Below are 13,658 nucleotides of genomic sequence, written 5' to 3' on the forward strand. Positions count from 1 at the left end.
TGGGAAGGAATCTGAATTAGAGTTCCAGACTAATAAATGAACTTGCATAGATGCCATCAGTAAAACTTTAGCAATGAATGAGACCCAGAAATTCCACTGATAGGTATATATTCAAGATAAATAAAAACTTATGCCCACACATAAACTTGTACATGGATGTTCATAGTGGTATTATTGTTAATAGCCAAAAGGTGAGAAGAATCTAAATTCACACTAACAAATTAATAAAATGTTGTATATCCATAAGTGTAATATTATTCAATGACAAAAATAAATGAATATTGACGCTACAACATAGATGAACTTTGAAACACTGTGCTAAGTGAAAAAGCCAATCACAGAAAGCCGCATATTGTATAATTCTATTTATATAAAATGTGAAGAATAGGTGACTTTGCAGAAGCAGAAAGTAGATCAGCAAGGGTTCAGAGTTGGAAGAAATGGGCAAATAAAAGGTGATAGCTGAAGATTATGAAATTTCTTTGTGAAATGATAAAAATGCTCTAGAATTCGCGGTGGTGATAGTTGTACATATCTTTAAAAATATTAAAACCACTGAATCGCACACTTTAAATGCAAGAATTATATGGTACATGAATTATACCTCCATAATGCTTTTTAAGAATATAGCACTAAGAATAGCCATGAACAGATGGAACCCTTGAAGACTGCCAACAGGGAGGACTTGCAGAAGAAAGGGAGCCTGCAAGGAGACAGAGGAAGGGTAAGCAGAGAAAAGTATGAGGAGAAACATAAAAGAGTAGTAATACCAAAGCCAGAGGGGAAGCGTGTTCAGTGCTGGGGAAGACATACACGGGGCCCGAAATCATAGAGAAGGATGGTGTGAACAGGGCTGGAAAACACCACTGAATTTGGCAACTAGGAATTAGTGGGTTACCAGACAACAGTTACGTGTGGTGAGGACATATTAGCTAGAATATAGCGAATGAGACATGATGGGCAGGTGAGGAAGTAAAGAAATATAGAACAGAATAAGAGCAACATTAACTGTTACGGCTCTGCTTTTAGTTCTTCAATTGTGATAGAACCACTCTACTAGATTGTAGAAGGGGAGAGGCAGGAAGTTGAGGGCGATTCAGGTGGATGGAATTGTGTGATAATACATCTCCATTGCTGAACTCAGATCTACTTCATTCTACATACTGCTTCTCATCAGCACATCAACCATCGACCCTCCAAACATGATGGGCTGGAAGAAATCATGTTCTTGGACATATCATGTCTGTTATCATACTGGGCTGGCCATGTGTGGCAATAACTGCCCATCTGATAAAGATAGTAAAAAAGTACAGACCTGGAATAACTCAGACAGGCATAGTATAATCCTTTCATTGTACCAGGAGAAAAGAGAAGGTTGGGTGACTTGTTCACAGCTATAAAGTTTTCTGCTAGAGAGCTAAGTCTAGAATCCACAATTCCTAACTCTGAGTCTGATGTTTTTCTCCAAGACGTTTATTGACTCCTTAATGCAAACGCTGATTGCAGAACTTGCTTCAAATTTCCTCACCATCTCATAATATTTAGGTTTAAAAATTCTGCTCTAAATTTAGCTGTATGTAATTAGAGTGATACTGGTTATTAAGGGTTCTAAGTTTAATAGCTTAATAACTCACTTTATTTCATCACCAATTAAGACTATTCTGAGAATTTTCCCTTTATGTCTATACCATTTGAAATTGTTTTGTAAAAATCAAATGATCTAACTTTTTTGCATGGTGTTGAATATTTACATGCCTCCCACTCCTCTTGTAAGATAAATTCAGTATGGCTCCAGATGTCTGCTTGGAAATCTGTGCCGCTGTGAAATACTTGGAACGTGTTTTCAGATCCCACTTAGCAGGGCCTGCATTCTGAAAACAGCTTCTCCTCTCCTCTGAGAAGAAGAATCAAGGAGTGTCTCATCTCATGGCCTCCCTTCCTCCTTTCCCACCACTGCCACTGGAGAGCCCTGCAATCATGCATTGATCTCCACAAAGCTCTGGCAATGATCAGACTTGGAAGATTTGTGTTAAGTGGAAGTGGTGTGTACCTGGTAAGGAATAGTCTTAGAATACATTCACCCTCTGAAAAAAGGTAGGTGTCCTGTTACAGTGGAACATTTGCTAATCAGTATGTCTGATTGTTGAGTGTCCGTGATTGTGCCAAGATCCAACCTGAACAGCTACTCTTTCGTATCATTGTGTCCACAGCTTAGAAGTGGATCTTCAGCTACTGTCTGGTGGAGGACATGCTCCCTCCTTCAGAGGGGAAGCCACATTTCTACTGGTATTCCTTTTTTCCTCCATTCTCACCATCTTGCTCATCTTGCTACATTTTGTCCCTTACATCTCTCACCCTGATCCTGGAAACCTAAAAGCCTTGAGATTCCACTAGCTTCCTCTAGATGCAGCAATCTTCACCTGAAGGCAATTTTATCCCTAGAGGACATTTGACATCACCTAAAGGCAAATTTGATGGTCTGACCTGGGGAGGTGCTACTGCCATCTAGTGGGTAGAAAACAAAGATGCTGCTAAATATCTTACAATGTGAGGACGAAGAATGATCTGATCCAAAATGTCCATAGTGCAGAAGTTGAAAAATCCTTTTCTAACGAGAGCTGCCCAGAAATCAGTTCCTGGCTTTTCTTATAGGGATGGAAATTCTGTATTCCCCACATTTTCATCTATCAGAGTGGCCATGGTTCAGGTATTTGACCAATGTGGTCAGGTACAATCACAAGCAAATGTGGAGTTTTTAGCAGTAAGAACCAAAGCCTGAAATCATTAATCACTTTCCATTCATGATTATAAAAAGTAGAGAGGCTTTAAGAAAAAGGAAAGTGTAGTAGATGGATTCTGTTGCAGTTTCTCTCCCACTGCTCAGCTAATTGGCAGTCATCTAGGAAATGTACAACAGAAGAGATTTTAAGGAAGATGGCACGATGCAGAGGCAGGTGTGAGTAAGGTGCCAAGTTAATAACGGTTAATAACATGTACAATGACTGATTTCATTGTAAACAATAAAAAAAATGAGTGCACATAATGCATATACTAATGGCAGTGCTCCGTTCCTCTCCTTAATGATGGTGGTGGATGAAAAATGGCTTGACGTTCCAATGACGCAAGCTGGGAGAAAACACGCTGAGAGTGCGGAAGACAAAGTAAAATCTGTAGAGGTTTTACAAACCCCAGTGGCTGCAGGAAGAGAAGACTATTAAAATGTGCGATCCTAGAAAATTGTTTCCGTAATCGACTACGGGCTACTTATCAATCAATACTTGCCTTGTGTACTTTAATTTTGGAGCCTGGCACTTACCTGCAGGGTCACCGGGGATGGCTGACTTGTGTCCCACACTCCGGGAGCTATCATTTCTATAGGAGGCTCACTCTGTAATGTCAGGCTGAATAGCATAGACCCAAGGACTGATTTGCTGCCAAAGAATGCACATACAGACAGGAGTCACTTCAGGAGGAAAACTGGGTACCCGTAAATGGTTTCTTTTGGAATATAAACATAATCAGCCATTTTAGTGGCTTCTGTCAGTAGCAAGAAGAGAAATAAAATATCCCATAAGCTTAGATATTGATCAATAGTTCATTTATATTACCCTAATGCACTGTTACATTCATAGATATCCACATTCATTTTCCACATGACAAAGTTGTTTTCACAATGGTTAACTCTACAGAACGTTTTTTTTTTGGTCCCACAGAATGACTAAATTCCCTAGGCATCTATAAAGATATGAGCTCTAAATTTACAGAAAGGAAATATTAGCATATGATCCTCAGAATCAAAATACTTGTGGTACTTCACAGAAGAAATTCTTCTTTTTGCATAAATAAGAAAGAATATTCATATTCTGAATCTTTGAAAATATATTATAAATTACCATAATAGATGAGAATGCATACTGGAAAGACTTTAAACAGGAAGAACTCATGCATGGTTTTAACAACTTCGGTAATATCCAAACCCACAGATCCTTATAGGAATGGAAACAAAAGCTGTACCTGGCTTTATGTGCGAATTCAATTATGGGCACATTGTTCCAATGATTATTGAGAACAGCTTTTGATTTTAACATACTAAATTAAAAATGTAGAACTGAAAGGCACTACAATTAAATTTAAGTTTATAGAGAACTTCAAGACAGCAGACGAGTCTTTCTGAAAACAACATAGAAGTCCATCTTGCCATTTAACAGACACTATGTAAAATATGTTGAAAAGTTCAGCAAATAAAGCTTTCTTCAGACATTTAGTTTTCTGAGGCCTATCTTATTTATTTTTCATACTCAAAGGTATTATTAGAGAGTATCTGCCTACAAAAGTATAATTTACAAACATTATTGGGCAGAAATTTTTATCTAATCCCAGAATATTCTTCCAGAAGAATAAATTTTGGGTCTTTGTTTTTTGTTCTATCTCTCCCTCATCTTGAGAAAACTTTTTCTTGGTATAATATTATACCAAAAAACTTGGTATAATATTTCTTGGTGTTATACGAAAACAGTTTTGGTATAGTATTACCAGGGGGACAGTATTAGCAAGCTAAAAATAGCTTAATAGGGTAAAGATTAGAATATTATTAATATGATTTTTCCTTTTGCCTTTTGGAATTTATAACCTTCTCTGAAATGATCTGAAGTGTCCATTTGCTTGGAAAAGGTTTTGGGTTCGTTTTTGTCAGAATGCAAAAAGAATGAGAAAGTCTGACACCAAATGTGGAGGGCTCAGGTGTTAATGCACTCTACAGCATTAGCAGAAAATATTCCTGTCCACAGTAAAGGGAAGGAGGATGCGCCATATCAGACGGAGAATGTGGAGTGAGGAGGTTTCCAAGAGCGGGGCTCCTATGGGAGGGATAAGGGACTTCGGTAATAAGGGTGAGGATGAGATGAAGCCAAGCGGGATTCCCAGGCAAACCTCGGATGGGTCTGCAGCACCTGCAGGAGCCCATGTCACCCAGGGTGTGCGCCCATAAGCCCTGGTCAAGCTGGGAGAGTACCAGCCACCATTACACGAGCTGTGTCGAACAGCCACGGCTTCAAAAGTGCTTTTGATTTGGACACGGGAGGTCAGGTCCCCAGGCCCAAGAATCTGTTTCCTTTCTGATCCTGTGCATCCGGATAGGACCTCAGGAAGAGCATTAGCATGTTGGAAGGATAGCTGAATGACTAAGCATTTCATTCCAAAGAGACTGCAAACTTCTAAAAGGACTATTGAAATTACTGAATTGACTCATTTTTTCTCATCATTGAAAAGTTTTTTCCTCCTCATTAGTTATAGGGTAGGAGGTCATGAGGAAAAGCGTGATATATTAGTGACATTTTTCTTTGCAAATTGTGGAATGAGTTATATTTAGAGCCTTACTATATTTATATGTCTTGGTCATGCTTCACTCTGGAAAGCTGAGTGATCTAAGCTGATTTCTAGAAAGGACGAGGTGATTTGAGAATAAATGTCAGTGTTTGTCAGAAATTCGAGGAGGAAAAGATATTGGGCACCATTCTTTACACTCTCTCTGTGTGTTTGGTATTAGCAAACTTACTTTCTGATAATGAACTGCGCTAAACGTCTTTTGAGATATTGCAGGCACCAAATAAATTTCCATAGACTTTCGTAAACAGAAAATATGAGGATAAGAAGATGATCAATAGGATTACGATTAGAAGAATGTTGGTGGTCTCCCTGGGAGATTGTTCATTCAGGGCTGAGAATCTCTGCATTGAAGGAATTTACCATAATTTAGAAATGCTAAGTAACTACTACACTATTTGTTTTGAATTTAAGTAGAAAAGGCAGCTTGCAAGAATTGTTGAGGTGAACATAACACTTTCTTATAACAGTGAGGAGGCACTGTGAATACAACATAGATGCTATGGAGGGTCTGCTGCAAAAGATTATAGACAGTCTGTGGTCAAAGTTTTACTTTTGTACTTGTAATATATTTTCTGTAGGCTTGAAGGCAAACTTGTGTGCTTTGAAAAGTTTAGGTTTGCCCTGGCTGGTGTAGCTCAGTGGATGGAGCACGGGCCTGCGAAGCAGAAGATCGCGGTTCGATTCCCAGTCAGGGCACATGCCTGGGTTACAGGCCAGTTCCCAGCAGGGGCAAGTTCCCAGCAGGGGATACACGAGAAGCAACCATACACTGATGTTTCTCTTCCTCTCTCCTTCCCTTCCCCTCTAAAGATAAATAAATAAAATATTTGAAAAAAAAGAGAAAAGCTTAGGTTTATTGGTAGACATTCTCGATGCACCCATAAGCGGTTCCTCTGAGTTTAATAACCATCAGTTCTTCTGGAAGCCACTTCTGGAAACCACAAGGAGGTAGGAAGCCTTTAATTCTGCCTAGTTTCAGGTTGAATGTATGCTGGGGAAAATAGGTAAGTGCTCATTACAATTCCACATGGCTAGGTGTGGGCAGTTCAAACTGTAACGAATGACAGGCGCAATACCAACTCTTTATGGGCACGGCTCATTCTGTGAAAGAAAATGGAATTTGGAGGCCTCTTTGCTGTAACCAGGAGACAGCTGCAGCACATGTTCAAGGTCAGACTCTCCACGATGTGGAGCCGTGAGCACAGTGGAGTCACAGCGTCTCTGTACCTGCCCCACAGATGGATTTTTGGCGCCTTAAAAAACTGAGTTTCTTCAAGTTGTTTAGCCCAGAAGAGAAGCAGTTGTCTGATTTTCATGAGAAATGGTTTTTCAGAAGCATAGTTTTGACACTTTTTCTTCGGAAAACACCGCTTAATATCAGTCCCAAATGGCCTTACTTAAAGATGACCACTGTCTATGATCACATACATATAAACTGTTTGTCGGTGGTAAACGGCGTGGGACAAAACAGCATGGAGACAGTGTTTTTTTTATCATAACCCTCTAGAAAATGGCCTTAAGATGAGTTTAAAAGGCAATAATATCCTAAACATTGTTATATAGTTACCATATATTGTGTGCCTATTATGTACAAAGGAGAATGTTAGATGATTGAAGGAAATAAAATAGATTGAAAAATTTCAGTGAATAACTACAAACATTATTTTATAAACGTGCCAGATGTTACAAAGTACTGCAGGTGAAACTTCAAAGAAACTCACTCACGGAAAGGAAGGCACCTGCCCAGCTGCTCCTAGTGAGAAAATAATGAAAGTTCTAACCCACAAATCAGATTTTTGAAATACCTGCTAACAGCTGTAGGTATTACTTTTAGGACAAAGCTGTTTTCTTACAGACTTGAAATGTTATTCCCATTCTAAGTATCCTATAGGAGTTGATTTTTTCCCAGTTCAATTTAGTAAACAAACCTCTAATGATTACCTTCTTATAAGAGGTACTGTGAGAGATGGAAGACATTGCAGAGATAAATTCGTTCCCCATCCTCAGGATGCACGTACCTGGGAATGGGCTATAGCATCCAAGCAGATAATAGAGCAGCAGGCATGTGCATACACACACCGGTCCAAAACCAGTCCAGTAAAGGCAATTTAAAAGATCTTTGATGTTTGTTTTGATGATAGCTATTTATATCGACTAGATGTGGAAATCAAAAATGGATAAAAAATTTTCCACATATTTATGTTATCAAATATTTTTAGAACAATAGAGGCAAGAACATTATTTATTCAGTATTATAGTAACAGGGTAGTTTCTAATTTTTCAAAGGTCCTACTGTATTTTGCAATTTGATTCTAAAACAAATCATGCTATGTAAAAAAAAATAACTAAGCTGGTTTGTTAGAAAAAATTTTCCTTAATAGCATAGAAAATCATGTAATTAACCTTATCAAACATCTTAAGTATTGGTAGTGCCAAATATAATTAAATCATCAGTTAATTTTGCAATGGCCATTAGTTCTAATAGAATATCTGAACTCATAGTTGGCTTATTTTTCTGTAAACACATCATCTTAAAGTTACAAATATTTCTTCTTGCCAATGAAAGGTCAGTAAACCAGTGAGTTGCATTGCGTAATTATGCTTATTCCAGAATTTCCCAATTTACATTGTTTCTAGATGACAGTGTTGAGCTGAATAGTTTTGAAGTACAGTTAGTAACCGCAGAGAAATAGTCTGGTCTGGGGAGGAAAAGCCATCGCAGTGGGCGGGCCAGTGCCCCCTCATTGCAAACGACCCAGGGGACAAGCAGAACAAGAGGCTCGTTTTCAAACCCGTTTCTACCTCTTCCTTTTCAGTCCCACTTTTCATCATCACGGTTTATGTTGAGCCACCTCAATTTTAGGACAAATGCCTTCTCGACTTTCTCATTACATACTGTGAATTATTTAGTTTCAAGGAGGTTTTCTTTTTAAAAAAATTGAGATGGAAGCCTCATTAATAACAAATGATATACTTACTCTTTTGGAAACAACGGGAGAGAACTCCAGGCCAGCAAATCGGCATTGTGGGTTGCACAGTTAATCCCAAACAGTTTTATAGTGAGCATGGATTCTTTTGGAAGTGACTTTATTTCAAGAGGAAAATTGATGCTTAAAATGAAAAATAGGAGATTATAAATTACAATGATATTTTCATAAATATGTGAGGCATCCTCTTAAACTTTTGTGTTTAATCTTGTAAAATACAAATATAGCAGAAGTATATTGAGTGGTGAGATTGGTCATGATCAATGAGGATTGTTAAAATGATAAGTTTTACATGTAAACTTACTTTAAAAATTTACTATAACTTGAATATTTAGCCTTTGTAAGCACAAAGGAAATAGTAGGTAACATTGTATTAGAGGATGGGGAAGACAGGAAATAAATTGAAATGGGTAAGTTGGTCATAATCAGATGGAGATTTAGAAAGGAATATTCTAAGAGAGAAAAGTTTATGGACAAGGGCATGTATGCATACAAAGATTAAATGTAGCTGATAAATGGTGAGTGGCTCACTGTGAGTGGCTCGAGAAATGTGGTCAAGCTTGGGAAAGTTTGGAATCAGAGTGTGCAATCAGAACAATAGGTGGTTACCATAATGCTCAAGGATTATGTATGCTTGGCAAAGGAATTCAAGCTTTTTCCTCATAGCAACGAGAAATATTTCAACAAGAGAATTAAAAGTATAGAAAGTTGATGACAATTTGAGATGTGGACTCTTCTGGGTCATTATGAGATCTTAGGAATCTAGGGGAGGGGTGTTTGCTGAAATGAGTAGACAAACAATTACTGGGTATGTCAATGTCAAAGAACCCCAAACTCAGACCCCGCATAAATTGTAGATACAGGCAAAAAAGTAGCTAAGGGTAAACACAATATTGGTAATGGTGAGAAAAACTTGAATTTACATATTGAAGCGATGAAGATATATAAAAGAATGTCTACAAGGTTATAAAATGACATTGTAAGTCTGGAAGTAGTTAACCTGGGTGGTATAATTTCTAAGAAGGGCTTTTGACAGAAAACTGAGGGGGTGATCTGAGGTCCCTAATGGTGGACAGGGAGAAGGGCATCTTTCCATCCTTTTAGAATCATCTTGGTTGTATGGAAGTGATCAGGCTCTTTCTAAGAGCCTCAAGAAAAGTATGGTATTTAGAAGATATCTATTTGTGAGACAAGGAGATGAAATATATATTTTTCAAAAGACTGAGGTGGTAGATGAGAATGCTAGAGAGAAAGGAGCAAATTCAAACAGAGTTAGGCAGAAAGGGGAAGATACAAGGAAAGAGATTCACCAAAGGATGGGAAGAAAAAAGAGAAGAGTGACTGGAAGAGCAATGGGACACCTGAACTGGATGCTATCTGATGGTGTTAGGTATGTGGGTTATGAACAGAATCCACTGGTCTTCTATTTCCCAGCTGAACTTGGATGTCAACTTATTTAAGCAATGAGTGATTCTCTTACCCAATTGCAAGGTGCCGACTGGGATTGGCCCAGCTGAGGCTTCAGGCATTGCAAAGTGTCTTCTAACACTAAGAATTTGCCGTCTGATCTGGATGCCAGGGAGCAGACTTTATCCATGGTATCAAATAAGACATTGGTGACCCCCTTTTTTTGTGAGTGGTTGGTCAGCATCCAGCTCAGGAATAAGGATGAGCTAATTTAGTCCAGTGAGCATGACTGATTTTGAGGAAGTACACATCCTTCTCTTGAAGTTGCTATTCCCAGAGATGAAGAGGTCTAGATCGAGTGGAAATAAAACAACTAACAAGGGGAAAGACAGACCTATTTTAGAGGTAAAATTGGTAATATTTAACTGACAACATATTAGTGGAATAGGACAATGATGCATCAAAGAAGAGTTTTAGGCTTCTAGGTTATGTTATAGTGGATGCCTTTAACTGAACTATGTAGTTTATGACATGATGTCGTTAAGAATAGCCCTGAGACATCACTATGTAAACTATGTGTGGAGAGAAGGAGTCAAGGTTTGGATCTGGATATAACTGTGTTAGAATATTGGCTCTGTGTGCAATAAAATGTTCTTCTTTGAGCAATAAATTTAACCTTTCTAAGCCTTGTTTTTCTGTATCCATAAGATGGAATAAATATTGTAAAACACAATGTATGGAAATGGCAAGTTGTATATCAGCATTATATTCATTATTTAATCAACAGTGTAAAGAAATTCTATTTTTCAAGATTAGCAAAGTTTAGATTACAAAAATAAAATCGTTGCATGCTTAGAAAGATAAAACTAAGAATCTTTTCTTTCATATTATTTAATACTCATAATACTTATTTAAGATAATATGGGCATATTTCTCAGCTTAAAAGAAGCCCTGAAAATCAACCTAAGATATTAATAATTCTTTGGAATAAACAGTAATTTCTTGAATATTTTCTCTTTTACCTGTAATTGGCTTTCTATTCAGTTTTCATATTTCTGTGCTAGAATGAAAGCTATAAATTCACTTTATTCCTCAGATAATTTAGAATGTTCTTTTTTTCCCATTCAGTTAGGCTTCTTCATGTATAACTTCACATATTAGTGAGGTTTTCATATTGAAAATGACAAAAAATTTCCATAAGTTATAGTAGATAGTTACTGCCTATTTCCATTTTGTCATTTTTTATTAACAAAAGTAAATTCTTCTTGGGTAAGAATATATGCTTTATAAATAGTTATTTATTCATTTCTTGAATACATATGGATTTTTAAAGCCAGAATAATCCCACATTCACTGGGAAATCTCTTCTTTGCAAGTTCTACATAGCTATTGAAAAATCAAGGAATGAACTTTTAGACAAAAAAAGGAAGAAAAATACTTTAAGAACCAGTTCAATACATGAAGGCAGATTGCATTTTTAAATCCAAGAAGCTGGCATAGATCTCAACTTTTAACCATATGTTTTCCTTACTGTAGTATTGAAAAATGAGAGAGCATTAAATTTTTTAAACTATATAAGAATAAAAATGTTTTCTTCTATATGAGAATGTTTTCCTAAAATCAGACTAAGATTTTGATAGTGAAACAGGATATTTTTAAAAGATTTTTCATTTATTTAACTTTAGAGGGGAAGGGAAGGAGAGAGGGAGAGAAATATCAATGTATGGTTGCCTCTCATGCGTCCCCTGCCGGGAACTGGCCTGCAACCCAGGCATGTGCCCTGACTGGGAATTGAACCACGATCCTTTGATTCTCAGACCTGTGCTCAATCCACTGAGCTACACCAGCTGGGGCTGAAATAGGATTTAAAAAGTCACATTTTGTTAGAATTCTCCTTTAATGCTGGTGTACAATAGACCATTGTAAGGACTTTGACTTTCATCTGAGTGAAACAGCAAGCCATTTCAGAATTTTTAAACAGAATAATGACACAGCCTGACTTACATTTTTAAAAAGGTCACGTTAACATTGTGTGAAAAGCCTGGCTGGTGTGGCTCAGTGGATTGAGTGCCAGCTTGTGAACCAAAGGGTCGCGGGTTCGATTTCCAGTCAGGGCACATGCCTAGGTTGCGGGCCAGGTCCCCAGTAGGGGGTGCATGAAAGGCAACCACACATTGATGTTTCTCTCCCTCTCTTTTTCCCTCCCTTCCTTTCTCTCTAAAAATAAATAAATAAAAATTTAAAAAACCCTTTTCCTTAAAAAAACATTGCGCGAGAAAGATTATAAAAGTTTGGGGAAGTATACTAGTAGTATAAGGCTACTGTGGTAATACATGGAGGGTGATGGTGGTTTAGACCAATGAAAGTGATGAGAAGTAATATCCTGAAAATTTTCTGAAGAGAAGGCCAGTAGGATTTTCTGGATATGGAGTCCGAGAGAAGGAGATTCAGGTTAAGGATCTGACCTGAAAAAAACTGAAACTGGAATTGATCATCCGGAGTGGCCGTCCATGGATAGAACGAGTTTTGAATGCAAGATCAAGAGTTTAATCGTAGACACGTTGCATGTGTAAATGTGGATGTTGTGACTGACACTTGGATTAGTTATATAAATTTAGAAGGTGTTGGTACATAAATGACATTTAAAGCTATTTGATTATAAGAGACTTAAGAGCTAAGACTGTTAGCAGTCTGGGAGAAGAAGAGACTAGGAAGAAGGAAAGCTAAAAGAATGTGGGAGCTAGTGGAGAGCATACTTCTGTAGGAGGGCGAGACCAACAGCGACAACTATTCCTAATAGATTGTGTAAGATGAAGAATGAGAAACAAGCATTATATTTAGCTATGCAGGTCACTGGTGACTCTAACGGGCAATTTCAGAGGAGCTGAGGTAATGAAAACCTGGTTGGAATATTTTTTAGAGGAGAGAAAAAACTGTAGAGAGTGAATATAGGAAATTCTTTGGAAGGGTTTTCATGAAAAGTAGAGAAAAAAAGGGAGGTGACTGTTGGTGGAAGAATTGAATAGAGTTTTGTTTTATAACATAACTATTTTTAGAAATAAATACTCTTTGTAAAATTTTTATATGTTGTAAGAAACAGCATGGAAATCACAGTAAAACATTAGCTTTGGAGTCAAAGTGGGTCTGAGCACCAGTTTGGTGATTTATTGGTTGTGGAGCTAGGGGCAAGTTAATTAATCGTTGTTAACATTAATATTCTTATCTGTAAAATGGAGATTACAACACCTGCTATGTATTTTTTTGTTGTTAAGTTGAGATGCTATAGTATATTTTGGGGTTAAACTATGATGATTGAAATACAATAGGTAGTTAAAATCTATGTTAAGTACTGTTAAACAACATAGCTTCTGTCCTTAGGTTTAGAGTACAGTAATGAAATGTAAGATCAATTATAGTGTGAATGCACAAGTTAATAAAATATATAGAGAATGCTACAGGTACCTAGAAAATGATATATATTGTTAGTGAAAATAATTCTGCATTGAAGTAACTAACTGCTAAGGAAATCAAACAAACTGTCCCAGGAAATATAACCCTCTATATTGGGTTATATATACTGGGTGAAGTCTTAAAGGAAGAGAAAAATATATCAATGTAGTTATTCCAACAATACTAACGATTTTCAGTTTACGTTCAGATTTATATTTTCAATTTCTTTGAAATTGACTTTAGAATTGGATTTTTCTTGAGTTGTTTAAATGATGGAAGATAGCTATAATTCAAAAATAAATCTGATTTTTTGAAACAACCAAGAATGAGTTTTAATTAAGAAGAGTAATTTTAGTAACTGAGTTGGTTAATAACATTTTTCAGGAGTCACTTATTACACAAAATTCATTCATTTTTCTAGCAACACTT

At 37.0% G+C, this 13,658-nt stretch overlaps 1 protein-coding gene across 2 annotated transcripts in view; it reads right to left on the reverse strand.

Moving 5' to 3' along the window:
* Window positions 1-13,658, reverse strand: part of PIK3C2G (phosphatidylinositol-4-phosphate 3-kinase catalytic subunit type 2 gamma) — a 268,609-nt gene that overhangs the window by 171,343 nt on the left and 83,608 nt on the right. For both annotated transcript variants that reach the window (XM_037033809.1, XM_037033810.1), the window contains 2 exons: window positions 8,364-8,495; window positions 3,317-3,431 (listed from right to left, as the gene is read on the reverse strand). In XM_037033809.1, the coding sequence (XP_036889704.1) occupies window positions 3,317-3,431; window positions 8,364-8,495 (247 nt within the window). The remainder of the gene's footprint in view (window positions 1-3,316; window positions 3,432-8,363; window positions 8,496-13,658) is intronic.

Source organism: Sturnira hondurensis, unplaced genomic scaffold (genome assembly GCF_014824575.4).
Source record: "Sturnira hondurensis isolate 20B ecotype Veracruz unplaced genomic scaffold, ASM1482457v3 Scaffold0021795, whole genome shotgun sequence".
Classification (NCBI taxonomy): Eukaryota; Metazoa; Chordata; class Mammalia; order Chiroptera; family Phyllostomidae; genus Sturnira; species Sturnira hondurensis.